The sequence below is a fragment of the Callorhinus ursinus genome, unplaced genomic scaffold, assembly GCF_003265705.2.
Source record: "Callorhinus ursinus isolate GAN/ISIS: 27379988/994484 unplaced genomic scaffold, GSC_fseal_2.0 scaffold43, whole genome shotgun sequence".
NCBI lineage: Eukaryota > Metazoa > Chordata > Mammalia > Carnivora > Otariidae > Callorhinus > Callorhinus ursinus.
Genome location: NW_027397105.1, coordinates 565,311 through 591,782, shown reverse-complemented (window position 1 = coordinate 591,782; position 26,472 = coordinate 565,311). Strand labels below are relative to the sequence as shown.

General features: G+C 60.1%; 1 protein-coding gene across 1 annotated transcript; it reads right to left on the bottom strand.

Annotated features, from left to right (window-relative positions):
• Positions 1-4,274: 4,274 nt before the first annotated feature.
• On the bottom strand, positions 4,275-25,898 carry SLC13A5 (solute carrier family 13 member 5). Its single transcript, XM_025864268.2, has 12 exons — positions 25,746-25,898; positions 21,201-21,329; positions 20,837-20,973; positions 18,666-18,853; positions 17,981-18,149; positions 16,858-16,980; positions 14,584-14,799; positions 13,828-13,928; positions 12,818-12,936; positions 10,750-10,911; positions 9,111-9,248; positions 4,275-8,516 (listed from the first exon to the last, which is right to left on the bottom strand). The coding sequence occupies exons 1-12, from the start codon at positions 25,845-25,847 to the stop codon at positions 8,385-8,387; spliced, it is 1,716 nt and encodes a 571-aa protein (XP_025720053.1). The 5' UTR covers positions 25,848-25,898; the 3' UTR covers positions 4,275-8,384.
• Between the last annotated feature and the right edge of the window lie 574 nt (positions 25,899-26,472).

The window sequence follows — 26,472 nt, the reverse complement described above, 5'->3', positions numbered from 1 at the left end:
AGGAAGGAAGGAAGGAAGGAAGGAAGGAAGGAAGGAAGGAAGGAGAAGGAAGGCAGGCAGGCAGGGAGAGAAAGAGAGAAGGAGAATCCGCGAAGTTACTCATCCTTCCAGACTGCTGATTCACGCAGACCCAGTGAACAGGGCCCCTCCCTCCCAGTCTGCGGGAGGGCTGTTTCCTTGGGCCCAGCCTGGAGGACGGCGACAGAGCCTGATTCCTCCCTGTGACCCCGTCTCTGAGGCATGGAGCAGGGGCCAGTCACTGTGGACCTGAATTGTTCCTTGCTTCGGAGAGACCCAGACTGAGGGCAGCACAACCTGAGCCAGCCAGCGGCCCGGTCACCAGGCTGAAACCACCACGGGCTGGCAGGCCACGGAGCGTTGCTAAGAATGGGCGCACTGAAATAAATCCTAACTTTAAAAAAGAAACACACCCTAAAGGTGTTCTATTTATATGAAAATCAGCTCTGTTTTTAGGTAGCTACCCTCCTGCCTCACCTCCCAAAGGTGGGCCCTGCCCTCCCACAGGTCCCCTGCACACCCCACCCCATAATCAGGGCTCTACCTGCCCTTTCCCATCCTCTCCCCTGATTGCTCCCTGGGGTTTCCCTGGATTGTAGGGTGTGAGCTTCCGGACGCCCCAGAGGCCTGTCTCCTGCCTGGCCCCAGACTCTCTCCCTGCCTTCCTCCCTCCCTTGCTCCCCCACCTGCCCTTCTAATCCCTTCTACTCCAGAGTTCTCAAAGAGCAGGCCAGAGTCTGGGCCAGGGTCCTGGGGGTGGGGGTGGGGGAGGGGCAGACCAGAGTCTGGGCCAGGGTCCTGGGGGTGGGGGTGGGGAGGGAGTCTATCTGTGACTCAGTGGCCCCTTACCTGAGCCACAGCAGAGCAGTGTGGGGGGCTGCGTGCACAGGAGCCAGGTCTCTGTTAGGCCAGCAGGACCTCCTCCCCGCTTTCAGACAACTCCAGTCCACACGGGGCAGTGAAGAGTGGGCCTTTGGAGTCAGAACCATGTCTGGGTTGGCTCCTCTGGGGACCCCCAGCCCCCTCCCCCTCCTCAGCCTCTCTCAGCCTCAGAACCCCCACTGGCCAGACGGAGACCCCGTGTGTGTGAGGGTCACACCAGGCAGCAGGCAGAGCACAGGGGTCCACTGCACTCAGGATGCGGGGTTGCGTATGCTCCCCGAGGCCCCTGGCCGTCCAGCCCTTCCACGAGCCCTCATCCCTGCACCAGCGCCTCGGCCCAGAGCGTCACGGGGGCCGAGGGTGCTCCCTGCCCCCCATGGGAGGCCTGATGGGCCCAGGGTCCCAGGGCTCCCCCCCGATCCGGGTAGCTTCCCCCGCCGCAAGCCGGGTTCTAGGAAGGGCCCGGTGGGCACTGGGCCTCCCTCCCAGCGCAGACTCGGGGCTGTGGCCAGCACCCCCCTCGCCACAGCGGTACTTCCCCGAGAGCCAGGCCCCACCGCAGGGACAGTAAGCTGAGAAGCCCTGTAGCTATAAATGTCAAGTGGCCAACCGCGGACGCCGCAGAGCCCGCCGTGGGCAGGAGGCTCCAGCCCCTGGAAGCTGGCCTCCCAGCTCTCCGTCTGCCAAGGCCGCTGGGACCCTGGAGGGAAGTCCCAGGCCCAGGGGAAGGCCCGGCTGGGGGCAGAACAGACAGGACACAGCGCAGCACTGGGTGGGCCCCTGTCAGGCCTCCCACCCCCCACCCCGGAGCATCAACTTGTCATCTTTTCAGAGCTTTGTGCTTCTGTGGGTCTTATCCCTGCCTGGGGTGGCCCCAGGTCACAGCCTCAGACCTATCTGGAGCTGCCTTGGGCATGGTCAGGGTGACCTCAGCTGGGCCTGGGGCCCGTGTGGTCCTGACTGGGTCCTCCCAGGAATAGCCAAGCAGGAGGTCCAATGATGACCCAAAACTCTCAGAACTGTGGAAAGGTCCTTGTGCCCCTCACAGGCCAGGGTCCACCCTGGGAGCAGGGGCCACCGCCCCGCTGTGGCCGTGCCTGGCCTCCCATCCACTCCCACCCTGCAGGCCTGGGCAGGTGTGCAGCACCCGGTGGGGGACAGGGTCCAGGGGAAACAGAGAAAGGGAAGGTGGAGCTCTCCTCTAACACCCCTACCCTACTGGACGGTCTGGTCTGTCCCTAGCACCAGCCCCTCTGCCAGTAGGCTAGGGAACTGGCCGAGAAAGCAGAGGTCACTCCTGGGCCTGTCCTGCCCGGCAGGGAGTCAGAGATGAGTCCCTGGGTCTCCGGAGGGGCCCCGTGCCGGCACCTGAGCAACCTCTCTTCCCTGTCCCTTGGCTGGAGGCCCTCAGGGAGGACATGGAGATGCACAGCTGGGAGGCTCTCTCTCAGCCACGTCCTCCACCCCCAGACTTGAGGGAGAGCAGGGGACAGAGGCAGCTTGGGGCTCCCAGACACAGCAAAGTCACTGGGGCCTGGCCCCGAGCCCTGGGAGGGGGTGGTGCAGCTGCCCAAGGGCACTGACCAGGAAATAAAAACCAGGCTGGACAGATGTTTACTGCAAAAAACACTCAGTGTTTCTTATTTACAGTGGACTTCACACCACACAGGAGGGCACAGAAGGACGCTCTAATGCGCGGAAAAATGCCATCTTGTGTAGAAAGAATCGTAGTCATTTCTCGTCTAATCTCGTCTATAACTCTACTCTGATCTATTCATTTATCCATGGTTTTAAGATTTTATTTATTTATCTGACACAGAGAGAGAGCACAAGCAGGGGGAGCGGCAGAGGGAGAAGGAGAAGCAGACTCCCTGCAGAGCAGGGACCCCGATGCGGGACTCAACCCCAGGACACCGGGATCAAGACCTGAACTGAAGGTTCAGCGCCCCTCATTTATCCAATTTAAAAGCAAAACTAACTATTGAATGAAAAAAAACCCGAGTCAGCCTCCGCTATGTGCCGGATGTGGTCTAGGCACAGGGGACACAGGTCAACAGTCAAAACCCCATTGCCCTCGTGAGGCTTACCCTGCTGAGGGTGGGGCAGAGACAGACGGAAGAGAGAACTTGAGCACAGAATTCTGTCATACGCTGGAAGATGAACAGAGCCCCAGGGAGTGGGGCAGGGGTGTACCCCGCAGGCTCTGGGAGCAGCACGGAGTCCGGCTGAGTCCACAGTTCCAGACACTTGGCACCGCATGGAGCCGTGGTTCATTGTCACGGTGGGGGTGGGGGTGTCGGGTTGCTCTTGGCCTCCGGTGAATAGAAGCCAAGACGCTGCTGAATACCCCACAGGGCACAGAACAGCTCCCTACAGCAAAGAATTGTTCTGGCCCCAAACACCAACAGTGCGGAGGCCAAGAAACCCTGCAGAGGGAGGGAGAGCGGTAGGAGAGATGGCCGGAGAGGTAAACGCTGACCAGGTTGTTTCTGGAACTAGAGAAGCTGATTCGGAAATTCTTATGAAAAGTTTGTGAGAATCGCTAGGGCGGGGGTGGGGGGCAGATTATGAAGGAGAATAGAGAGTAACTAGCTTCTTAGCATACACTATAAATATTCCTATGCCAAATGACTAGTTTCCTTAATATATAAAGAGCTCTTACAAATGAATAAGAAAAAGGCTTTTTAAAAAACTCTTGGAAAAAAGTGGGGAAGAGGGAATTCACCAAAAAAAGAGACACAAACGGGTTGTAAATATGTGAAAAAAATTGATGTTGCTCATTCTATGTAATTTAAGGAAATGGGATGAAAATCATGAGGTAGTATTTTTCAAGTGTCAGATTGGCAAAGATTGAGAAGTTTGATCATACACAGAGTTGCTCAGATGTGCGGGAATAAGGCCTCGTGCACAGTTTTCGGGAATAAATACTGGCCAGGCCTCTTTGGAAAGCACCTGGGGAGCATCTGTCCCAGGCTTAAGTACACACAGCCTTTCATCCAGCCCACCCTTCAGGAAAGTGCTCTCCCCACGTAGGTTCACGCAGATGTAAGGAGGGACACGTTTATTACAGTGTTAGGGAAACACTGGCAGGGACCCGGATGCCCGTCAGTAGGGGCTTGTTTCTGAGCTGGGCTCACGATGGAACACGGCGCAGCTTCCAAGAAGGCTGGGGCTTACTCCCGGCCACGCACCGGAGAGAGACCAAAAACACATGTCCACAAACAGGCTCGTGCAGAGAGCTTAACAGCTTTATTCACGATAGCCCCAAACTGGGACACCCCGAAGGTCAGACAAACCATGGCCTATTCACACCATAGAGCACCACTCCTCAACAATAACAAAGGAATGGAATATCAGAAGTGTTTTGTTCAGCAGATATGTCAGACGGGAACAAGTATGTGCATTAGGTTCCATTTGTATGAAGTTCAAGGAGCGAAAGGGGCCCGTGCCTCGGGGGAGGGACGGGGTACTGGAAAGGGGGGGAGAAGGGAACGGGGAGGGGCTGTTGCTTACAAGGTGCATGCAGGTGTCTAAAACTCTGAACGGTACCCTGAAGATCTGTGGAATTCGCCGAATTTCATGTTACCTCAATTTAAAAACAAAATCAGCTATTAAATGAAAAGATAGTCACAATTAATAGGTCCTGAAATGGAATGATCTCCAAATAAATTAAGGGGGGGGTGGAAACAAGGACAGACGCTACATGGGGATGCTCCCCCGTGTGCTGAAGAGGACGTGCGTCTACAGCCGAAGCTTATATATAGGGCATGTTTCTGGAAGGTCTTGGGAGACACTGTGGGCAGCTCCCTCCTGGGTGGGGGCGGCGGGAGGCCTCGAGGTCTGTGCCGGAGGGACACCTCTCAACCCTGTTTTGCACTATGGGGGTTTCTTGTATGGGTTTGATGTAAACTTCTTAAAGACAAAAACTAGCCAAGCTTTCCCGATGGGATAACAGCATTCTGAGACTGAATTCTGGTATTTCTCGACCCCTGAGGGCCAGAAGCAGGTGCCAACGGCGGCCAGCCAGGGGCAGCCTGCGTCTCCAAGGATGGATGTGGGCGTTCGGACAAGCAGACCAGGGACGCGAGAACCCGAGTCCTGAGTCCAGACATCGAGAGAAATAAAACTGAATATCCGAGTGCAAGGGTTTCAGAGACAAGATTTCCATCGAAGGACGTGGAAACCCTCCCGTGACGTGGAGGAGTGATCTTGGAGGAACTTTATTTGTTTTTATTTTTATAAAAATAAAGCTTCCCTGGCGATTTGGGAGACACAGCTTCTAAGAGGCTGTGGAACCAGAGGGAGGGAGCACGCTGAAGACGGGTTTCAGAGCCAAGAGGAGGGTTGTCATGTGCAGCTTTTAACCAGACGGTCCCGCCTTTGGTCTTTATTTCTACGAGCAAGGACGTGCCCGTCTTCATTCTGAGGACTGGACCTGCTGCTGAGCTCCTGCCCGGCTCGGGGCCCAGAGCAGACCTCCTGCTGTCCGTTGGTGGCTGGCGTGAGAGGCATGATGGGAGGAGGGACCCGCTCACTGGCCCTGCCGAGGAGGGAGCCTCAGATCTTTCCCTAAGCAAGGTCTCAGCCCTGCGGGACAGGGAAACACCCCAGTTCTGGGGTCGTGGATGAGCACCTCTGCAAGGCACGGGGCCCTGGTGGAGTCCTAAGTCGCTGGTGCCCAGTTCAGACAGCAGTCCCGGTCAGGATTGTGTGCTCAGCGAACCTCGGGCCCAGATGTCTGATCCAGGGGCTAAGAAGAGAGGACAGGGCTCTGGGGCAGAACCTCATTACAGAATGTAAGAGGCAAAATGTTGACGGGGAAGAGGTCTGAGAGGACTTCCAGCAAATGGCGAAGACCAGAGGGGGACCGAGTTAACAGACTCCAGGCCAAGCCCGCGGGGGGCGGGGGGCCGGGCTGCAGCAGCCCAGACAGGGGCCCCTTCCTGATGGAAACTGAAGCCCAGAGAGGAGCCTGGAGGGAGGGCAGCCCCTGAAAGGCTCAGAGGACAGACCCTGTTCGTCACCAACCCAACAGCACGCCCACTGTTTTCCTGCCAGAACCCAGACTTTGTGGTGGGTGCAAACCTCCCGGTTTAAGGAAAGGCCGGCCCATTCCCTGAGCCCAGGTGAGTCCTGATTGGTCTCCTGATACACTGACCACACTCGATGCTGGGATTAGCCTTTGTCAACGCCCGAGTGGGGCTGTTACACGCGGAGGGCAGGCTGCCGGCCTCGCGAGAAAGGGGAGGACGCAGCAGGCCCCGTCCCGCCCCTTCCTCCCGCCTGCAGTGCACACGCGTGTGTGCGGCATGCACGAGGCTCGGGTGTGGCCGTGAAGGCACGGCCCCAGCAGCCGTGTCCCTCCGACTCCCTGTCCCGTCGACACTAAACGCCCGCCTGGTTCATGCTGCCGTCACCTGCAGCCAAACCCAGTCCTGATGGGCCCTAAACTCCAGAGCAGCTCCGGCTTCAGGAGAAGTTGTGCAGCATCAGACTGTGGTCAGAGTCCTCAGCCTGGGGGCCACTCTCCAGAAGCCCCCGGCCAGCTTGCTGCCAGCCGCGTGGAGCCGCACACCTCCCCCCCACTGCAGCCTGGTCACCCCGGATGGCCTTGGTGACCTCACTCATGACCCCTGGATGTGCGCCGACCGGCCGCACGGATCGCTCTGTCCTTCCCCACCACACGCACGGTGGCCCGCTCCGGGTCAGCCAGCGTCCTGGAGCTGGAGCAGCAGGCAGCACAGGTCCCTGGGGCCTCCCTGAGTCGTCCACAGCAGGAGTGGCCCGGCTTGCCTTGGAGGGGACGGGCAGCCACCCTCGCGCTCTCTCCAGCTAGACGCCCCACGCTGTCCTCAGCCCGCCTCTGAGGAAGCAGCTCACGTGACACCGTTCCCTGAGCAGGCAGGCCGTGGGGCAGACGTGCTCACCGTTCCCTGCAGACTCCTGGGGGACCACGGCCTTAACGGCTAGATGAGGAGCAGTGGACGCGAAGGTGGAAGGTCCGGTTGGGGCCCTAACTGCCACTAACTTAATACACAACTTTGCACACATGACTGGGCCCCTTGGAGCCTCGGTGTCCTCGGAAACAACTGAGAGTGACAACTCTAGTCTATCTCATGGGGCTGCCGCAAGGACCCAGGGAGGGAGCCGGCCGGAGAGCCAGGGACGGGAGCGGGGCGGCGAGGCCCCTGCCACGGCAGAAAGCTGGAGCCAGCACCCCTCCCTGTGGAAGACACGCGGGGCCGTCAGGAACCATCCCCCCGCAGGAGCTGGAGACACCCCGGCCCTCGAGGGGACGTCCCCATCCTCGAGGGCGTTTCCTTGAGTTCCCAACTTTCTCCTGCCCCGAACGATGCCGTCAACGAACCTAATACGCTCCTGTCCCCACTCCTCTCGCACAGAGAAAAGGAGGGTGGTGGGTGGGGGTGGGTGTCTGTCACATCTCTGTCACAGGGTCCCCGTGGCCGCTCGGCAAGCGTTGCCCCGGCAACTTCAGATGCTCAGGGGCCACCGAGCACGGCTTGTTCTCAGCAACCTTGGCTGCCACCAGGCACGGCTGGAAAGGCCGCTCAGCAAAGGGGCACTCACACCCTGCCGTGACCAGCTCTGACGGGCCCCTGCTCCCGGCTGGTGACAGCCGCGTCCACTCTGAGCCTGCAGGTGGGAGAGGACCCAGATACCCACTGGGGGCCCCAAAGGAGCCATCGCTGCCTGTACTTGGAGTGTGACCCCAGCTGCGTGGGGTGGCCGGAGAAGCCGAGCCGCCCGGGAGAAGCAGGTGTGCTGGAGGGCCCCGGCCAGGGGGTCCAAGCACACGTCGGCCCAGACAACAAAGGGGTGCATGGGAGGACAGCAAAGGGGTCCACTTGTCTGCTAAGATGGAGCAAGGTAAGGAGGGGAGCAGGTTAGCCAGCGGCGTGCTGTGGGCAGTGGCGGCCGGAAGTTCTCAGCCCAAATTCCTCATCCTTCGGGGGTGGCACTGTTCTCCCTGTGGTTCCAGGAGGCTCTGCTCTTAGTGGCAGGAAGCTGCCCAGGACCAGATATTGTGTCCCGGGGTGGGGTTGTCCCTTCAGGTAACAGGAGAGCCCGGAGGCAGCCCGAGGCGAGCTGCAGGAGGCCCACGTTCTCCTGCTTCCCAAGCTGGGATCTGATCCCCACCTCGATGACGCTGGGGCAAAGCGAGTGGACACCAGAGCCCAGCTTGGGGCCAGCTGGCAGCCTGCGTCCTGGTCCCTCTGCAGCCTACCTGTCCCAGAGGGATGGCAGTTCCCCCGGGAAGATCAGACGCCCCAGTGTCTCCGGAGGCTCCCTCCACTTCCGCCCAGCAGTTGCCCGTCCCTGGCTCTGAACCTGGGCCTGGGTGGGTCTCCGCGGGGGTGTGGGCATCACTGGATCACTTTGGGGAGTGAACCCCAAAACTCTGCTGCAAGGTGTGCTGGAAGGCTCAGGGGTCCTCAGGAGGGCGGGGTGGTGTGCGGCTGTCCCTAAGTCTCGATATTCGTCACGTTAGCCCAGTCAGGGAAATGATCCAAGTCAAATATGACCCGTCCCCAGGTGTTGACCGCCAGAAACACACAGAAGACTCCAATTATGTTCATCATGAGTCCTGTTTTCACCTGGGGGAAAAGCAGGGTCAGAGTCAGCACCCCCTGGGTGGGCCGGGCTGTCCGAACAAGGGCGACGGGACACTGGGAGCCCTGGAGACGCCCAGCAGAGACTCTGCAATAACTAAGCCTCTGTTTCTGGCTTCCCCTCCCCTCACAGGTGACGAGACACAGCAGAAGAGAGGGGGTCCTTCTTTGTCCACATTGTTCCCAGGGCGTCACCTGCTCCCAGGCAGTGGTTTCTCTCTCTCTCTCTCTCTCTCTCTCTCTCTCTCTCTCCCCCCCCCCCCCCGCCGCGACTGGTGTTACATTCTTGCTAGTTTGCAAAGCCCATCCTGGCCACATGGGACCCCGCCCTCACCCCTTCCAGGGGCTCGGCAAGGGCTCCCCAGGTGGGAGCTTCCGGAACCCACCTCTCAGCTCTGGGAGACAGAACGGTCTACGAAATTTGAGATCATTTCCAAAAAGAAGCAAAGCTGCATATAAATGCAAAGGAAGGGTACAGGACTGGACACATCATATGACGTCACACGTCAGTAAGAAAGGGGGTGCCCGCCCCTCACGACAGAACGTCACAGCTGATGGAGCAACAGAAGCCTGCGTTACCATGTCAGAAACCTTGAGGTGTCCGTAGGCAAACACGATGGCGTTAGGTGGGGTGGCCACAGGCAACATGAAAGCAAAGGACGCACTCAGTGTGCAGGGGAGCATGACGTACAGCGGGTTGAGGCCGATGGAGCGTGACTGCAGAGAAACACAGAACGGCAAGGTCACAGATGCCCAAGACAAAAGCTCCCGGGACGCGCTTCCTGAAAAGTGTCCCCCTGACGCCCTGGCTGCATTCCCAGCCCCCTGCCCTTTGTCCCACTGACCCTTCTACTGTTTGCCATGGGTCTGGATAACAACCGTGCTGGACTCTGAGGGCTGACCTCAGAGCTCCCTCCCGGGGAGGCCTTTCTGAACCCCCTTGCTCATTCAGCATATATCTCTTGGCCACCAGCTGTGCCAGAGACCACGCTGGGCACTTAGACTGCACTGAACCTGGGGGTGTTCCCGCGGGCCCACCCCCTGCACCTGTCTGCCTGTCCTGCCCCAGACCTAGAGGGCCCACCTCTTCTTGCGTGTGGATGCACCTGTTCTTACACATACTGGGGATCGTTTTGCATATGGAATTTGGTATCCCTCATTTTTTACTCTACAGCCTAAAATTCAGCCACATCTAGCCGCCCCCAGCGCAGAGTAGACATTCACTAAAATGTCCGTTGAATGAATGAATGATATAATTCACAATATGTTCTGACCTCTATCAAAATTCACAATCCATTGTGCAGATGTGCACGCACATGAGGACAGACGCATGCGTGACATTGTATCAGCAAAACACTCAGGAGACAGACTCCTCGATACGCCAACCCCCACAGAAGCAGGGGTCCACTAAAACATACAAACAACAGGGCGGCTCACGGCTGTGTCTGATCTGCTAACACGGGAAGATCCCTGATCGGTGGTTAGAGGAAAACAACATGAAGGTGCGAAACGGAACCATACAGTGATGCCATTTGTCTAAAAAGAATGCGTGTGTGTGTGTGTGTGTGTGTGTGTGTAATACTTCCAGAAAGATATACCTAAGACATTAATAACAGAAGTTGTCCCTCGGCAGGAGGCTGGAGGGTCAGGGTCTGTGCACCCTCTGGGGCTAATGGACATTTTATGTATGATGTTTTGTGTGTATGACGTTTTCAACTTTAAATGCCCTTCAAAACTGTGATTTCCTCCCAATGCCTGATGGTATTCTATCGTATGACTCTATCCCCTCCTGCTATGAAAACATGTTTGTAACAAACAGTTCTGTAATGTAGGCTTGTGAGCACCCCTGATGATCTTCCTAAGATATGCTCCCAGACATGAAATTGCTGAGTCCAAGTGCCAGAGCGGGCCACCCTTCCACGTACCCCTACTTACTCCAGACCCTCCATCACCTCCCTGGCACTGGCTCACCCCTCCTTGCTGCAAATTCTGTCTCCTCAGCTTGAGAAATAATCAGCCACATTTATACATAAATTTTGAGTGCCTGGTTCTTGCTTTGCACTTCAGTGAGCATGGGGGATACAAAGAAGGACCTCGGAAGCGTGCTTGGGCTCCGGCCCCCTGTCTCACTGTCCCTCTAGGGACTCGGGTTATGGTCGCTGGTTGACAGCTTCCTGTGACATGAGGGCTAAGGGTCATCTCCCGGCAGGTCCCTTACCATGGAGGCAAAGATGGGCAGGAACAGCGTGGTGGTGGCCACGTTGCTTGTGCACTCAGTGAACACGGCAACCAGCAGAGACAGGATCAAGGTAATGGCTGCAGGGGGCACAGAGTGCAAGGGCTCCATCTGCTTCCCCATCCATTCGGACAACCCCGAGGCCTGGGAAGCACGGGAGGGCAGTCACCGAGGGCCGGGAGCAACCCTGGTCCTTCTCCAGGGAGCTCAGCCCCTCCTGAGCTTCCGACTCTCTCCACCCTCACCCTGCTGTCTCCTAAGTCTGTTTCCAGCCTGGCCAGTCCACTCACCGAGTTTTGGCCCAGAGTCACACTCAACATGCCCCAGCCTGCATTCATCCTCTCTGGCCCAGAGCCTGCTCCCCGGGGCTCCCCATCCACCTGCCGCTGTACAACCTACGGGGCTGGGTGCCTCCCCGGGGGCCTTGTCCCCCTTACTCCTTATGCCCACTCAGCCACCCGGTCACCCAGAACATCTCACCACCTCTCAGCCCCCTGTAGCGCTTGATGCTCAGGAAAGGAATCTGAGCCAGAAACTGACGGTTTAGAGGGGGAGGGAATCTGAGGAAGGACAGAATGAGTTAGATGAAGGTACCGAGCACTGCCTGGGTCTCCCTCAGCCCTTCCCTGCCTGGGTCTCCACCCCACACTTCAGGGGGTTGCCCCACGTGTAGATCTGACTGAGTCACTCTGGCCTCAACCCTTCAGCGGTTGACCAGTGAACCAAGTCCACACCCCCTATCTTGACTCTCAGTGAAGTGGCTTCTTCGAGCCGCACCAGCCTCATCTTCTGCTGCTCCTGAGCTAGATACTGCACGCTTATTCCTTCGCTCGGGTGTCAAGTCTTCCTGACATGCTTTTCCAGAAATGACCCTCTCTCCAGGCTGCAAAGGCCTCAGAGCAGGAACGTTATCAACCTCCTCTGTCATTTCCAGGCCTGATCAAACATGGACATAATAGGAATGTTCAATGAATGAATACATGAATGAATGAATCAATGAGAGACGATAGATGGATGACTGAATGGAGAGGTGACCAGACGGATGGATTTATTCATCTAAAAGATATTTATGTTCCTGTTATTCACTGGGCTCCATTCTAAATGCTGAAGGAACAGCAGAAACAAGATAGACCAAGTCTGTCTATGACCTTCTACTCCTGGATGGATGGATGAAGGGATGGATGGATGGACAAATGGATGGATGATGGAAGGTCGGATGGATGGATGGATGGATGGATGGACAGGTGGAAGAATGGATGGATGGGTAGATCGATAGATAGATGGATAGATGGATGGATGGATGATAGATAGATGGATGGATGGTTGGAAGGATGGATGGATGATGGAAGGATGGATGATGGAAGGATGGATGGATGGATGGATGGATGGATGGAAGGAAGGATGGATGGAAGGATGGACAGACAGAAGGATGGATGATGGAAGGATGGATGGATGGATGGATGGATGGTTGGAGGATAGTAGCACCAAGTGGGCTCATCTCTCCATCCACCTCATTTCTTCCCTACTGAGAAAGGAGGGAAGTGAGAAAGTTACATTTTGGGGTGTTTTCTCCCAAAAGCTGTTCCTCTCCTTCTGTGCTGCTATATACCTAGATAGAGGAAAATCTTTTTTAGATAGAGAAAAAAGTGTTTAAACGTCAGCTATATGAACGAAGAGTTCAGTGAACAGAACAAGATGGCGTGTGGTAGAAAGAGACGTCCCAGAACAAAATCAAAGCAGAGGTCATTGTCGCCAAACCCCAAAGGAGACCTCACAGCATACTCCACCTCTCTCGGCTAACTTATTCTCCTGGTCACTTACTCACTCATTGCTGTAATCGTTCAAAGAGCACTTTCTCTATTCCAGGTCCATCCGTCCATCTGCTCCTTGGTGACAAGACAGAGTCCCTGTCCTCAAGACACCTGCCGCTGTCTGGAGCAGACAGACACAGAACCAGAGCCCGCAGTGCAGGGGTGTGGGCGGAGGGACAAAGTTCTCTCATGCCCTCTTGTGCAAGAGGAGCCCTGGCAGCCTGCCGCGGGGGCCTTACCTCACATCCTTTGGCCAGCGCAAAGCCGCCCCCCAGCAACAACACGATGCCCCAGGGCACTTTCTCCTGGGTCACCTTCCAGGTCAGCAGTGCAGGGGGATAAAATGGAGTTTTCCTTTCTGAGAAGAAACCATAAAAACACACATACACAACCCAGAGCCCAATCAGGAAGCAAAAGAGATCTAATCAAGGGGAAATGAAGCCCATGAGCACAATGGGCAGCTCTCCTATCCATAAATCAGCTAAAACTCACAATAATCACGACATCTACTGCTGGTAAAGATGTGGTAGAAATGTTACACACTCCTGCCGGCATAGAAATTGGCACAATCTTTTTGAAAAGTGATTCGGCAACACATTTTAAGAGCCATTAAGACGTATATAACTCTGACAATAATATTGCTCCTGGAAATTTATCCTAAAGAAACACCCTCAAAGAAAAAGCTATATACGTGAAAACATACAATAATATATGTTATAATGTATATGGCATAATAACGAAAAATTTAAAACAGCCAGAATGTTCCATAAGAGGAGAACAGAACAGCCCCTCAACGTGATACGATGCTGTTATTGGAGAAAATAAAGTTGGAGGCTGTGTCTTTAACAGGACGTGTGCGCAGCGTAAAGATGCGAAAACCCACACGCCAGAGAACCAGAATTCAAGCTCTGTGTGCGTGTGTGTGTGTGTGCGCGCGCGCGTGTGTGTGTGGATTGCAGCCGTGTATACACATGCATCTTAGCAAAGTCAGGAAGAAAAGTCAAAAATACACTGATGGCATTGCAGGAAATCGGGAACATTCCTCTGTTCCTGTTGTAATATTGATAAGATTTCCAACGTGTAATGAGCACAAGAGAAGAGAGTTTGCACTGAACAGTCCCCGGGGAAGGGCTGACGACCGTCCCGCTGCCTGGACGGAACGCCCCCCGCCCAGACAGTCAGGCCAGGTCTCTCCAACAGGGCGGGCTCCCTCCCTCAGGGCCCAACCCTGATGAGTGTGAGGCCTTACCCTCCTCGGTCTGGCCGCGGAAGTTGAACTGGGGCCTCTGCGAAGGCATGACAAACAGCAAGGTGGCCACGAAGGTGGCCACGGTGGCATCAGACACGTACCTATAGGGGAGAGCACACAGGACGTGCCCAGCCCGGCTTCGGGGCCTCCACTCAACAAACCTACACTGTGTCCACAGGAGCTCTGAGTGCAAGGATGGAATGCCAACAGCCCACATCGGGAGTGCTGTACAGACGAAACCGTGGCTGGGAACCAGGACAGCCGCATCTCGGCCCCGCTCTGCCCCAACGGGGTAACCCTGAGCCGCTCGCTCCCCTCTGGGTCTGTGTGGCTCCGGGGCGAGCATCGTGACGTGTGTTCCCATCAGACTGTCTAGGATCCTGGGTTCCCCGGGGTGTCTGCAAGGGCCCGGCTGCTAACCCCAGCAGGACTTCGTACGCAGCAGGTGTAATATCGGGCATCCCCCCGCCCTCATCGCCTGCGTCGTCTAGGAACCTTGCTTCCTTCTGACCCCAGAACAGCTCAGCCTGGAGGGAAGGAGCGCAGACACCCTCCGCCGGGTCTCTCTGCCTTCAGAGGGCGGAAAGCTGGCAGAGCAGAGGTTTGGAAGCAGGAGCTCCTGGCTCAGCACATCTCTCCCTGTCAGCCCCCCACCGTGCCTGGCCAGCAGGGACACACCTGCGGGCTTGTCGTGAGGACCGGGGAGAAGAGAGTGGGCTGCAGAACTCAGGCAGGACGAAGCAGCCCGCGACTTACTTTGTCTCGCCCTCCTCCCAGGCCAGCGACACCCAGCCGGGCATGAAGCCGGGGTCCCGGGAGAACCACAGGCCGACCAGCAGGAGGAAGCAGAGCAGGACGTTGGCCTCGGCAAACGAGAAGGGCCCCAGCTTCCTGTACTCCTCCTGCAGCACCTGGTAGGCAGCCTTCTCGTGATCCCTGCTCTCCAGCCCACAGCCCCAGGACTTCCTAAAACTAGAGGGTGCAGAGATGAGAGGCCAGTGAGGCAGGCTGGTCGGCTCAGGGCCCGTCGGACGGCCAGATGGAAGCCTGGACGTCGGGCAGCAGGTCGTGGCGAAGGACACACGGTGTAGCCTCGAGCCAGCCTCTCCCCGGTCGTTTCCATCCCCTGCCGGCGCTACTCCGCAGAACGCGGCGGAGGCAGTGTCTGTGCCCAGCGCATGGCCCACGGTACCCGCAGAACCAGAGGGGCAAAGAGTGGGGCAGCCAGGCTGGACGGGGTCTCAGGGCCAAGGAGGCAGAAATCGGCAGAGGTGGGGCCGCCCCTGGTAAGGGGGACATGGCAGGTGCCTGGTCGCCCGGGAACCAGCAGCTCCCATCATCTGGGGGAGGGCCGGGAGAACATCGAGAGCCAGCTCGGGGGCGGGGTGCTTCCTCACCCGGCGGTGGTCCCACCGGGGCCCGGAGCCGAGACGCCAAGCCCCGTGATGGGAGCGGCACAAAGACAAGGACGGGTCTAGGGAGCCGGGGGGCAGCTTGGGGTGGCGGGGGGCGCCGGTGGCGGGTGGCCCTGCCCTTGGGGGCTTCCCGGGGGCCAGCGGCCACGGCCTGCCCAGGGTGTCCAGCAGGAGCTCCCCTGGGGTGCTGGCGTGAGGTTAGGGAGGAGGAGGGGTCCGTGGACAGGTGCCGAGGGGACCTCGGCCACGGGGAGGGGCCGGCCAGGGCCGCGGCACCCAGGACGCAGGTCTGCAGGAGCGTCTGGGCATTCCAGCCCCAGGCAGCCTGAAGGCCAGGAGAATTGTCCCCAGAGAGCCCTCCCTGCTGGGAGTCCCTCCTGGGCCCTGGGGCAGACTTCACGGGAGGGCAGGGGTCCAGAAGAACCCTCATCCCTGATCCAGGGGACAGCGTGGTTAGCAAAGCTGGATGCAAGCCAGACGTGATGTCCTGTTAGTCCTGGGGGGCCAGTGGCCCCTGTGGCTGGATGTGGCCTCAGAGGCCATCCGTGCACCCAGAAGGGTAGTTTTCCTGGATGAGGTTGGAGACAGCTGCCCTGACATTGCTCAGATGAGGCACCCAAGTGAGGGTGACAGAAAGGGCCCCCCCCACAGCTGCTGCAGGTGCTGCTTCTACAAGGCCTGGGGGCAGGGGCCATGGGGCCCGGGGCACGGCAGGCATGGCCTGGGCCCCAGAACATCCACTGCTATTCTCCTCAATCAAGGCTTCCTGGGGGCTGCCCCCCCCCACCATGCTCCACGTGGGGTCGGCAAGGGCCCCTGAGCTGATGAGGCTGGCTGGCTGAACACAGCTGCAGGAGGGCTCCCCCATCAGAAGGCCAGGCAGGATTCCTGACAGTGAGACCCCCAGAGGCTAGCGGTGCCCCAGTGGCCTTGGGGCCAGCCCGGCGCCCCCTGCTCGCAGCTTTAGGGCAGCCCCCCACTTCGTGCTGCGGGGAGGCCACACCTCGTGCCCCCGACACCTGCTGTCCCTGGGCCTCACGGCGGTCAAGGCCAGCAGGCCTTGGTCTCCCCAAGAGGGGACCCTTATGGACTAAACTGCCCCACGCCCCAGGGTGACGGCATCAGGTGAGAGTTTTGCAGCTAATTAGGTCCAGATGAGGTCCTGAGGCTGGAGACCCGAGGGGACTGACGGGCACCGGCGGCCAAGTGTAGGTCTGCACAGGGGCCGAGGGTCTCCTCAGCTGCTCTGACCCACAGCTGCTCCTCCCCCCACCACCGGGGGCCGGGGACAGGGAGGGGTGGTACCAGCTCGGCCCAAGGGAGGCCCCAGTGAGCAGCTCATGGGACACGCAGTGGGGTAGGGAGTCGGGGCCAGTGTCCCTGCGGGGGGGCCGGTCGGAGCTGGCCTTGAGGCTGAGGGGTCGGAAGGCCGGAAGGTAGGGAATGGCCTCCCAGCAAGAAGGACAGCAGGTGGGGAGTTTGTGAGTGGCCGGGGGAAATGGCCGGGGCCAGGCAGGGAGAGTGCGCCGCCGGCCAGCCGGCCCCGCTGCGTCTGGGCGTTTTGCAGGGGTGCAGGGGGCGGGGTGCGGGGTGTGCGTGATGAGAGCGCGCTCACCTGAACCTCAGGTACACACACTGGAGCCACAGCCAAGCCAGCAGCAGCATCACCAGCATGTTGGGGAAGGCGAACCCAAACCAAGAGGCGAAGTTCACCAGGTCCTTGCTGGCGGGAAACAACCTGAATGAAGGGAGAGACGCTGGGCCCACCTCCACGGCCGGGGCTTGGAAGAGCAGCTGGGCCCCTGGCCACACGCAAAACAGGCCCGAGGAGCAGCTGGCTGCCCTGCCTGCAGGTCCAGACCCCACTGGGGGCCCTGCAAAAGTCAGCGCCCGTCCCTCAAACGTAACACACCTTTGTGCCCACGGAAGCTGGGCCCGAGCTTCAGGGCTCCTGGACGCCTCACTCCCCGGGGAAAGTGAGTCTCCAGAGCTCCCTGGAGGCAGGCGGGACAGGGTGGGGGGACCTTCCCTGGGGCTGGCCGAGGGTCCTCCTGCTGCAGGCCCCACTCTCCAGCCCCAGGCCCGGCTCCCTCGACCCGCGGGTCCCCCTGCTGCCCTGGCGGACGTCAGGGAGAACCGCAGTCTATCATTACAGAAAGTCCTCTCAAGTGTCTGTGGGCTGGGCTCCTGCCCACCTCCCAGCGGCCCTGCCTGCCTGGTCCAGGGATCCATCTGCACGGGAACCCTCGGGCCACCTGCCCGGGACCCTGCAAGGGCAGCCGTCCGCTGACACTCAGGGCCCCACGGGGTGGGACCGGCCCCACCTGCACACGCTCTGTGTCCCTCTGTGGCCAAGGTGGGAAGGTGCAGACCGGTCCAACACCTGTGGTCCACCTGGGGCCCCCCAAGGGCACGTAGAGGCAACAAGTAATCTGACCCCTGGCCCTTCGCTGACGCCGTAGGGCACCGCTGTCCACAGCCAAGGTCAGCAAACCGGTGGTGAGGGGGACTTCTATTTTCTGCAAGTTGTGACCCAGGACCAGCATCATTTGCCACAACTTTAGCTCGGTGCTCAGTGCACAGTCTCACTCGGAGCGAGCGCCGGGGAAGAAGGGCAGGACTCGCCCCAGAGCAGAAAGCCAGCAGGCCTGTGAGGTCCTGGGCAGGTGCGGGGCTGCAGCAGGAAGGAAAGGTGGGGGTGCCCCAGCCCCGGCTCTCCTCACGTGCCCGCGACTCACTCATGCATCTGGCCCAGAAGCACCACGTTGGGTCCCGTCCCTGTCAGCGTGGCGGTGCCCCCGATGCTGGCTGCGTAACACACGCACAGAGTCATGGCCTTGCACATGCTCCTCCTGTCCTGGTCAGCTGGCCGCCCCTCGGGGGGGCCTTCAAAGGTCGCTTGGCTCCCTGTGGGGGGCACGCCGTGGGCTGAGCCGGTGCGGGCCTCCAGCTCCAGCTCCGGACCCTGCCCTGGCCTGAGGATGGGACGGGCCAGCCTGCCAGGTACGTGGTCCCCAGCCCGCTGCTCCCCTGAAGCCGGATCCCGGCTGGCTGAGCGCAGCCCTGGGGACGGGGCGTGAAGGGGCGGAGAATAAAGCAGGCACTCTCTGAGCTCCCTGGGCTCGGGGCCTCGTCGGGAACTCCAACACCTGTGGGAGTGGAGGGGGGAGGGGCGCCCCGTGGGTGCTCGAAAGATGCCCAGAGGAATAATCGATGACGGCACCGGTTTCTGCAGTGGGCAGCAACCACACGTGGGATCTTGCCGTGAGCTCTGCCGCAGGATCTAACTTTTATGCAACGGCCACGTTCCTAAAACTTAAACCCCAAGCAGCATTTTCTGTTTCCCCTGTTTGAGGGAGGGCTCCAGGTGGCAGAGAGGAGAGCGGCCCCCGCAGCCCCCCGGGCCCCTGGGCAAGGGCTCACCAGGCAGCTCGCCGGCCTTGCCCTTGTCTGCCAGCTCCAGGCCCCCCGGGCTGGCCTCGGTGGCTGTGCCGGTGGCTTCCATCTGCTGCAGCATGGCCTCCACGATGGGCACCATCATGGCCGTGGTGGCAGTGTTGCTGATCCACATGGACAGGAAGGCAGTGACGCCCATAAAGCCCAGCATCAGCCTGCAGAGGAGGGACGGGGAGGAAAGCCAGAGAATGCCCCAGGGAGCCACAGGGGCTGGGTCCCCCTGCAGGGGTGCCACGGGCCCCGGCCGGCTCAAGACTGGATCGTGGCGGGGGAGGGAGCACAACGTGGGGCCTCCCCCCCCACCTCGCCCCTACAAGCATTACTGATGTCCCTGGCTGGCTCCTGGGCACCGAGAGGCCTGAGACCCAGTCACGGCTGTAAGGAGCTCCCACCTTGCAAGGGCGAGCCGTGGAAAGGGCCCGGGGAAGCGGGACTTCCCTCCGGGCTGACCCCACCTCTCTCTACGCACGCATGTTGCCACCTCCACGCGGCAGGGGACCAGGTCCAGAAACCGATCAGGAAACGTGCTCCCCTCACTTGTAACACCCCGTGGCCCCCCAGTGTCCACCTCTGTCCCCCACGAGAGACGACCGCCTCGTGGCCTTCAGAACCTGTCCCATGACATCCCTTCCCTGTGGCTTCCCTCCCTGCCCACAGCAGCTAGGGCTGAGCACACCGCCTCCACCCTCGCTCGGACGCGCGTCCCCCGCCGGATTTGGAGGAACTGTTTCCACGTCTGCTCCCTCCTTCTACCGTGAGCTGGGGAAGGGTCTGATTCTGCTCCGTGGTCTCCATGACCGTCTGGGCCAGATGCCTGCCCGAGGTCACCGATCGGCCCGAGGAAGGGGTCCAGGGCTGCGCACCGCACCAAGGTTCAAGCTGCTGTCCGTGTCGGCAGACCTCACGGACCCGTAAGATCAAAGGCTGGCACCCAGGCCAGGAGCAGGGCCAGAGTTTGCATGAATGAATGACATGGTGCTTCATGGTCCCATGGGGACTCAACTAAAAGGCCCCCCCAGCCCCCAGGACGGCTCAAGCTGAGCTCACAGCGGGAGCCGAAGTGTGTGTGACCTTCCTGGATTTGGGAGCCGAACCTGAGCGGCACCCCAGAACGAGGCCCACCCACTGGCAGAGAAGAGCCGTCAAGGATCCCGAGGCGGAGAACACTGCCACCCCTGAAGTCTTGAGTCTCTAGAACACGCAGTGGCCCTTCATTCAGCCCTGTAAACCCTCCGTGGCTCGAGGCCACGGAGCGTAACAGGTCAGGGAGTCACAAGCCCTCTGCACGGTCCCTGGCACACGGACGTCCCAGGAGGGCTCTGCCATGAAGTAACCAAATGGGGCCTCCCAGGGCCCGGCTGGGGACACGCCATCCCTGAGAGACCACACTGCCCCTGAAGAAAGGAGCAGCCCAAGTCCCCAGTGCAAGGGGCGAGGCTCAGACTGGCCGGTCTTGTCCCATGTGCCCATCGGCAAATTATTCAGCCCTTCCTCAGCTCTAGAACATGGTGGCAGGGACAAGTACCCCTGCCCCCCATCCAGGTAAACCGCTCTGTCCGCCAGGGGTCCTGCAGGTGCTCTCGACACCCAGGGGTCCAGCTCACATCTACTCCATGGGCTGGCTGGAAGTGGCCTGTGGTGGGCAGAGGAGGTCCTGCAGAGCCGTGAGAAGCTGAGGGATGGAGTGATGTGGGGAAAGGCAAGGTAGGGGCTTCTTTGCAGAGAGGGGGAGGAATACATGGGGCAGCTTTAGAGGGATGACCTTTCTGTTTCTCCTGAGCTGGATTGTTAGACAACCCTTTCCTGCATTCTGCACAAAACCCCTAGGGGTTTCAGGCAGGGCTTGATCCAGCCTCCGCCCACCTTGTTTCCTGGGGAACCTGCAGCCCCACCTCCAGGAAGTCTTCTGAACGTGCAGGGGCTTTTGCTGCCAAGTCTCCCCGGGCATTCAAAGAGCCCTTACCCACTGCTGCTCACACGCCCCTCCGGTCACCCAGCTGAGACTGTCACATGCCCATCCAGGGGGCCACCTGCCTGCCAAGCCCAGGAAAGCCGGTGGCCATCACTGGCCTGTGGGTGATCTGGTCTGAGCCCCCCCCGCTCCTGTCCCCGGGGCCAGAGAGAGAAGGCATGCTCACTGTGCAGGCTTGGCCCCCACCCAGAGGAGCGTGCGCAGGGCTATCCTCTTGTGCAGATTCCAGCGCTCCACGGCCACCGCCATGATGAGGCCACCCAGAAACAGCATGTTTGTGTCCTTCATGTACTGGACACACACCTGGGGGACAGCATGGGGCCTGTCAGGGTGGCCCTGGGGCCCCCGGTCCCCAAGATGGGCGCACCGACCGGATGCTGACTCCAAGGGCCACTTGGAGTGGGGAGGGGAGGTCACGCGGTCGACGTCCGTGCCAGACGCACGGGGTCCCCCGCGGCCCAGGCAGCTCTGAGAGGGGCTTGGAGGGTGCGCCGTGGCGGAGATGCCAGAATCTGCCCGGGGCTGCTCACCTGCTTGGAGTCCAGAATCTTTAAGAGCGGGAAGAGCAAGGCGGGCATGAGGGAGGTGACGGCGAGAGGGATGACCTCGGTACACCAGTAGACAGCCATGAGGGTGATGACATAGGCGCACCTGACGAACTGCAGAGACAGCCTGAGACCTCCGCGGGCTGGCGCCCCCCTTCCCACCACAGGTGCCGGGGGGGCGGCCGGCTCGGGGGGGCCAGAGCAGGGCGCTGGCATCAGAGTAGGAGGGGAGGGTGTGGAAGAGCAGGTGGGGAGGAGATTATTACAGACCCCCCCCACTTCTGACGGTTCCACCTGGCCATCCTCCTACCCTACAGTGTGTGGAAGCCGTTATGCACGCGGTAGGAGCCATGCTTAGAATTCTGAGTTTGAATCTTCCCCTGGGCTCTCCACGCAGTGTCCTCGTGGTGCTGGGTGGCTGCGCGCTCTCCGGGCCAACAGCACCCACACAGCCCTTCTGTTTGTTGCCCTCCGCCAGGACTCCCCCGGTGTGGAGGCTTGTGCGCCCCTGCAGGCTGATGTGCCTGAGCGTCCCGGCCACCAAATCAGCCACCAACACTACAGCTCCTACCTCTGACTCTCCAGCACCTCCCCCTTGCACCTTCACCGCGCCCACGCGCCTCCCACCTGGAGCCTCCCAATCTGACCTCCCCACACCCAGCACCGCGTGGCTCCCTCTTTCAATCTGCAAATCTGTTCAGGTCATTCCCTTGTTCCAAAGGCTTCTTTAGGACAAACCCAACTGCCTCAGCATGATTTGGGAGACCCTCTGCGAGGAGCAGGCCGTGCAGACCAGTCCAGCCCCCCTCCCTGCCCACTAGCACCCGAGTCCCCACACTGCACTGGCAGTGCCCGAGGCTGGGCTCTGGGTCACCCGCACTTTGGCGCAGGCTGCCCCAGGCCTGGAGGGAGCGCTGGCCGCCTGGGTCCGCGTTTCTCCTCGGGCGCCTCCCCCCTGCCCGCCACAGCCTGGCTCTGTGCCCCCAGCAGTTCCCACCCTGGGGGCTGCCCCTGTCTGGCCCCTACCCAGCACACACACCCAACAGTGAGCAGCCAGGGAGAACCCATGTTAGTGGATTCACTGTCCTCGGCGCGCAGCATGGGCCTGACCCTCGGGAGACACTGCCCGAGCGCTTATGAGGGGAGTGGGCCGGCAGAGCTGAGCTGTCACCCCAACGGCAAGTGCACGTGTGCACCATCGCTCTCCTGTCTCCCACCAGAGCACCTACTGCGTGCACAGAACATTGCACGAGGACCCGGAAATTCTTCATCTGCATTGTGCTCTCAGTCACAAAAGAGAAGCTGTCCTTCGGCCTCCCAGGAGCGCCCCAGGGCACCTGCCTAGTGTCCGAAGCTGACATTTTGGCACTGATGTTCTGTGGCGGGGAGCCAGCCGGAGCAGTGCTGGGCACCGCCTCCATGGACCCTGCCCCACGAGACGCCAGGAGAACCCTCTCCAGCTGCAACCGTACAAAGTGTCTCCAGACTTTGCTCAGGGTTTGCAGGGGTCAATGCTGTTTGGAGCCACGGGATTCCAGGCAGCACCGCGGTGCGGCTGGAAGCCCAGGCTTTGTCACCAGACACACCTGATCCCTGTCCACTGTCTGCCATTGTCTGGCCGTCAGCGTCCCACATGTCTCTGGACCTTGGTGCTGGACTGGGGGGTGGGGGAAAGTAGGAATGAGCCCCTCCGGGGCAGCCAATAAGGGGGTGCATCATAGAGAATTTAAAAACAAGGTCGCCTGGGTGGCTCAGTCGTTAAGCGTCTGCCTTCGGCTCAGGTTGTGATCCCAGGGTCCTGGGATCGAGTCCCACATCGAGCTCCTGGTTCAGCGGGAAGCCTGATTCTCCCTGTCCCTCGCCTACTCCCCCTGCTTGTGCTCTCTCTCCCAAATAAATAAAATCTTTAAAAAAAAAAGAAAACACAACAACCAGCAACACAGTCCACAAATCCTCCTCTTTCTCATCATTGTGCCGGAGCATTTCTCAACAACGTCACTGATAAAATACTTCCCCTGCTCCCAGCCCCAGCCCCCTCCTGCCTTGTTCCCTCAAGAGTACCCACTAACGTACTGTGTACAGAAAGTGCTTGGTGGCCTTTATCATCTAAACTCAGAAACAGTGGCATGTGTCGTCAATTTTCAAGGCACGGTTCCAGGAGGTGCCACGCGTAATCAGGTGGGGATGTGTCTGGAAGAGCACTTAATGCCGAGAGGGAGGTGGACAGTGGATTGACAGGGCAGCACCCAGCACCGAGTGGGGCTCAACAGCTATGCGTTCAATGCACAACTGACTAAAACCGTAGCTCGTTATTTGTGTAATTATTAACAAGCAAAGGTGTCCAGGACATGGTGCTTCGGGAAAATGTGGGTGAGGGAGCATGTCTGTGTGTAGGTGTGAGTTACGGCATTTGAGGGTGTTTTCATTTTTACTCCATACTTTGCAGACCTTGAAAACAATAGTTTTTAAATAATTTTAATAAACAGTACCATGAATGTATTGTCTATCTTATTAAAGAGCAATCTTTTAAAGAAAGGACCCAGAGAAAAGGCGGCAAAAGTGAAGCAGAGATGAAGCTGGCAGGGAACAAGGTGGAACAAGACAGAGAGCCGCTGGGGGCCCCGCACCAGCGGAGGGGGCCGCAGTCGAGCCACTGCCCCACTCAGACAGGGCCGCCCACGCTGCCAAGAGCTCGCCGGCTTCCCGGGAGCCCTGCCCATGCTGGGTACCTCTGGGTTTCCTTGCACAACGGGGCGGCCCGCCGTGGGGGCGGGGGTGGGAGCTCCTTCTCGGTGACCAAAACAAGAGGCACAAAGCCAAGAACACAAGAACACAGGGGTCCAGGCGCCTGATCCACCCAGAGGGAAAGCACCTGCAGGCCACCGTTAGAAGGACTCTCCCACCTGTCTCTCCTTCCCTGGCCTGATCCTCACTTCCAGGGCAGGTTACTGACCCGCACACGCACCGGAGTTGAGGGTCCCAGCTCAGGACCCACCTGCGTGCACACACGGGTATGTAGAAGGGTGTGTGTGTCAGGGTGGGAGTGGGGTCTCTGTCACGCTCCCCCTGAGCAGGAAGGTCATCATTATTCCAGGGAAAATCACTCCCTGCCAGGAGAACTAAGACCAGTTCTCCTGCCTGGCTCCCTCCCTTTCTGCAGAGGAGATAAGGCTGCTCACAGTTGGGGCGGCACCGGGGAAGGGGGCGCCCACAGCTAGATCTGCTGTCCTTGGCCCCACCAGGATTATGCTCAGCCCACCCACGGGTCCTCCCAGCCTCCCCCCCCCTGCCAAATCCTAGGAACTGGCATTATTGCTTTGGGCACCCTAAGTCATAAAGCATGGGAACACACCCGCTTGCCCATTGTACAGATGAGAATGGCAAGGCCCAGAAAGCACAGGATGGTGGCTAACGTCACAAAGACAAGTGAATGGTGGAAGTACCGTTCTCATGCAGGTGGGCTTCCTGACTCCCCCTCTCCCAGGACTGCCCGCAGAGCATCCCCTCAAGAGCTCCTCTGTTTCCCAAACCTGCCTGGGGGTGGGGGATGGGGTGGGAGGGTGGTGCCGGAGGTTTCCTGTCTGGACTCAGAGAGAAGGCGCTGAAAGGGGGAAGGAGGAAGGAACAGCCAGCAGCCACAAAAGGCTTCAAAGGGCTCGGGCCTCTGCCAAATGGGCTCCCACAGCCCAGCGCAGCCCAGCGCAGCCAGCCCGGGGCCTGGACTCCCGGCCCCGCCCCCGCCCTGCGGCCAAGGCCATTCATCCTCGGCCTCCCTCCCGGGAGCGCTGGGCAGCAGGGCGAGGGACGCGGCTTCCCCTGCAGCCCTGGGTTGTGCCACCCAAGGCGCGAGCCTGGGAACTCGGCTGCCTCCTGCCCAGCCGTTGCAGGCTGCGGGTGGGCGGAGAAGGCCAACTCGGATCCGCCTTTCAGCCAGGAGAGGATTTGGACTCAGCTGGGCCTTCCAGGGCTTGGGAGCGGGGAAGAAATGTGGATCACATATGGGGAAACTGAGGCTCAAGAGGGGGCCAGGGAGTGGAAAAGACAGCACTCGGGATCTACTTAGGTGGTGATCTTTTTGTGTGGGTCCTCGATTGACCTCGGAAGCCACACACGGCTGGGAAGTCCCTGCTTGCTGAAGAGAGAGCCAGGACCAGAGGGAGGGAAAGACAGGCACCCAGGCTCCCTGTGGGCACTGGTGACATTTGGGGGTGAAGGGGAGGCATGAGGTGGTTCAGTCTGAGGAGATTCTGAGCCAGGGGCTGAGCCTATGGATGGGCTGTGTGGCCAAGATCTGTGCTAACTTCTAGGTTCCAGTGCTCACCGGGTTAGGTTCTTGCGCCCCGGGATCTGTGAACCCCAAGGTCCGAGCGCCCCCGGGTCTCCGTGCCCCTTGAAATGCTTTGTCGGCACCTCCCATCTGGCACCCGGGGCTCCCGAGGGCGCGCCCAGCTCAGCGCTCCAGCTCGGGGCCCCCGGGTTGGTGCCCACTGCTGGCGCACGGCGCCCGGGGTCCGCGGAGATGCAACTGACCTTGGCGGGCATCAGAATGACGAGCGGCAGCAGCAGCAGCGGGGTGATGAACAAGATCGCGAAGGACTTGAACTTGGAGACGTAGCTCAGCGCCGAGGCCATAGCGCGGGAGGGACACCCACGGGAGAGGCGAGTGAGGGGCAGGCAGAGGCTCCGCCGGCTTAAGAAGGGGCTGCAGTCCGCGCGGACTGGGGGGCAGTGCCAACTCCGCCCCCCACCGTGGGGCCTCCCCGCGGTCACGGGGCGGGGCGCGCCTGCCCCCAACTCCGCCACCCGGCGGCGGCGGGAGGGGCCTGCGGACTCCAGCGCCTCGGACCCGCGCTCCAGGAGCGCCCTGAGCCCCGGCACCTCCTGACTCTCCAAGCCCTTCCTGCGCCGCCCCGGACAGAGGCGCGCCCGGGGCTGCGGACCAGAGAGGGGCGTCGGCCGATCTTTGTGCGGGCTCTGGCGAGCGCCCCCGTCCGCAGCCGCACCTGCCGGGATCCCATTCGAAAGTCTCCGCCGGCCCCTGGGTCGCTCAGAACTATCTCCCCAGCCCCTCTCCCCTTTTCCCCTTGTTACTCCCAGCCCTACCTCCCGCATCCCGGACGGGTCTCTGGCAGAGCCGATGATTGCGCCCCCGCGCCCTCCGTTCCGCAGGCCCTGCGCCCGCTGGCCGCCCCGGGCTTCCCAGCCGCGTCGGTGCGCGGCTCTGGGCACAGGACCCCTTGCCCCCGTCCCGCCCCTT

What these genes read in the sequence shown, in the direction of transcription:
- SLC13A5 (XM_025864268.2), bottom strand. Translation starts at nt 25,847, where the DNA reads ATGGCCTCGGCGCTGAGCTACGTCTCCAAGTTCAAGTCCTTCGCGATC. An exon ending in CAAGGCCGGCGAGCTGCCTG is followed by an intron (nt 18,150 to 18,665) that starts GTGAGCCCTTGC and finishes TGCCCCCCACAG; the next exon opens with GGAGCCAAGCGACCTTTGAA. An exon ending in CTTCTGGGCCAGATGCATGA is followed by an intron (nt 16,981 to 17,980) that starts GTGAGTCGCGGG and finishes CCCTTCATTCAG; the next exon opens with GTTGTTTCCCGCCAGCAAGG.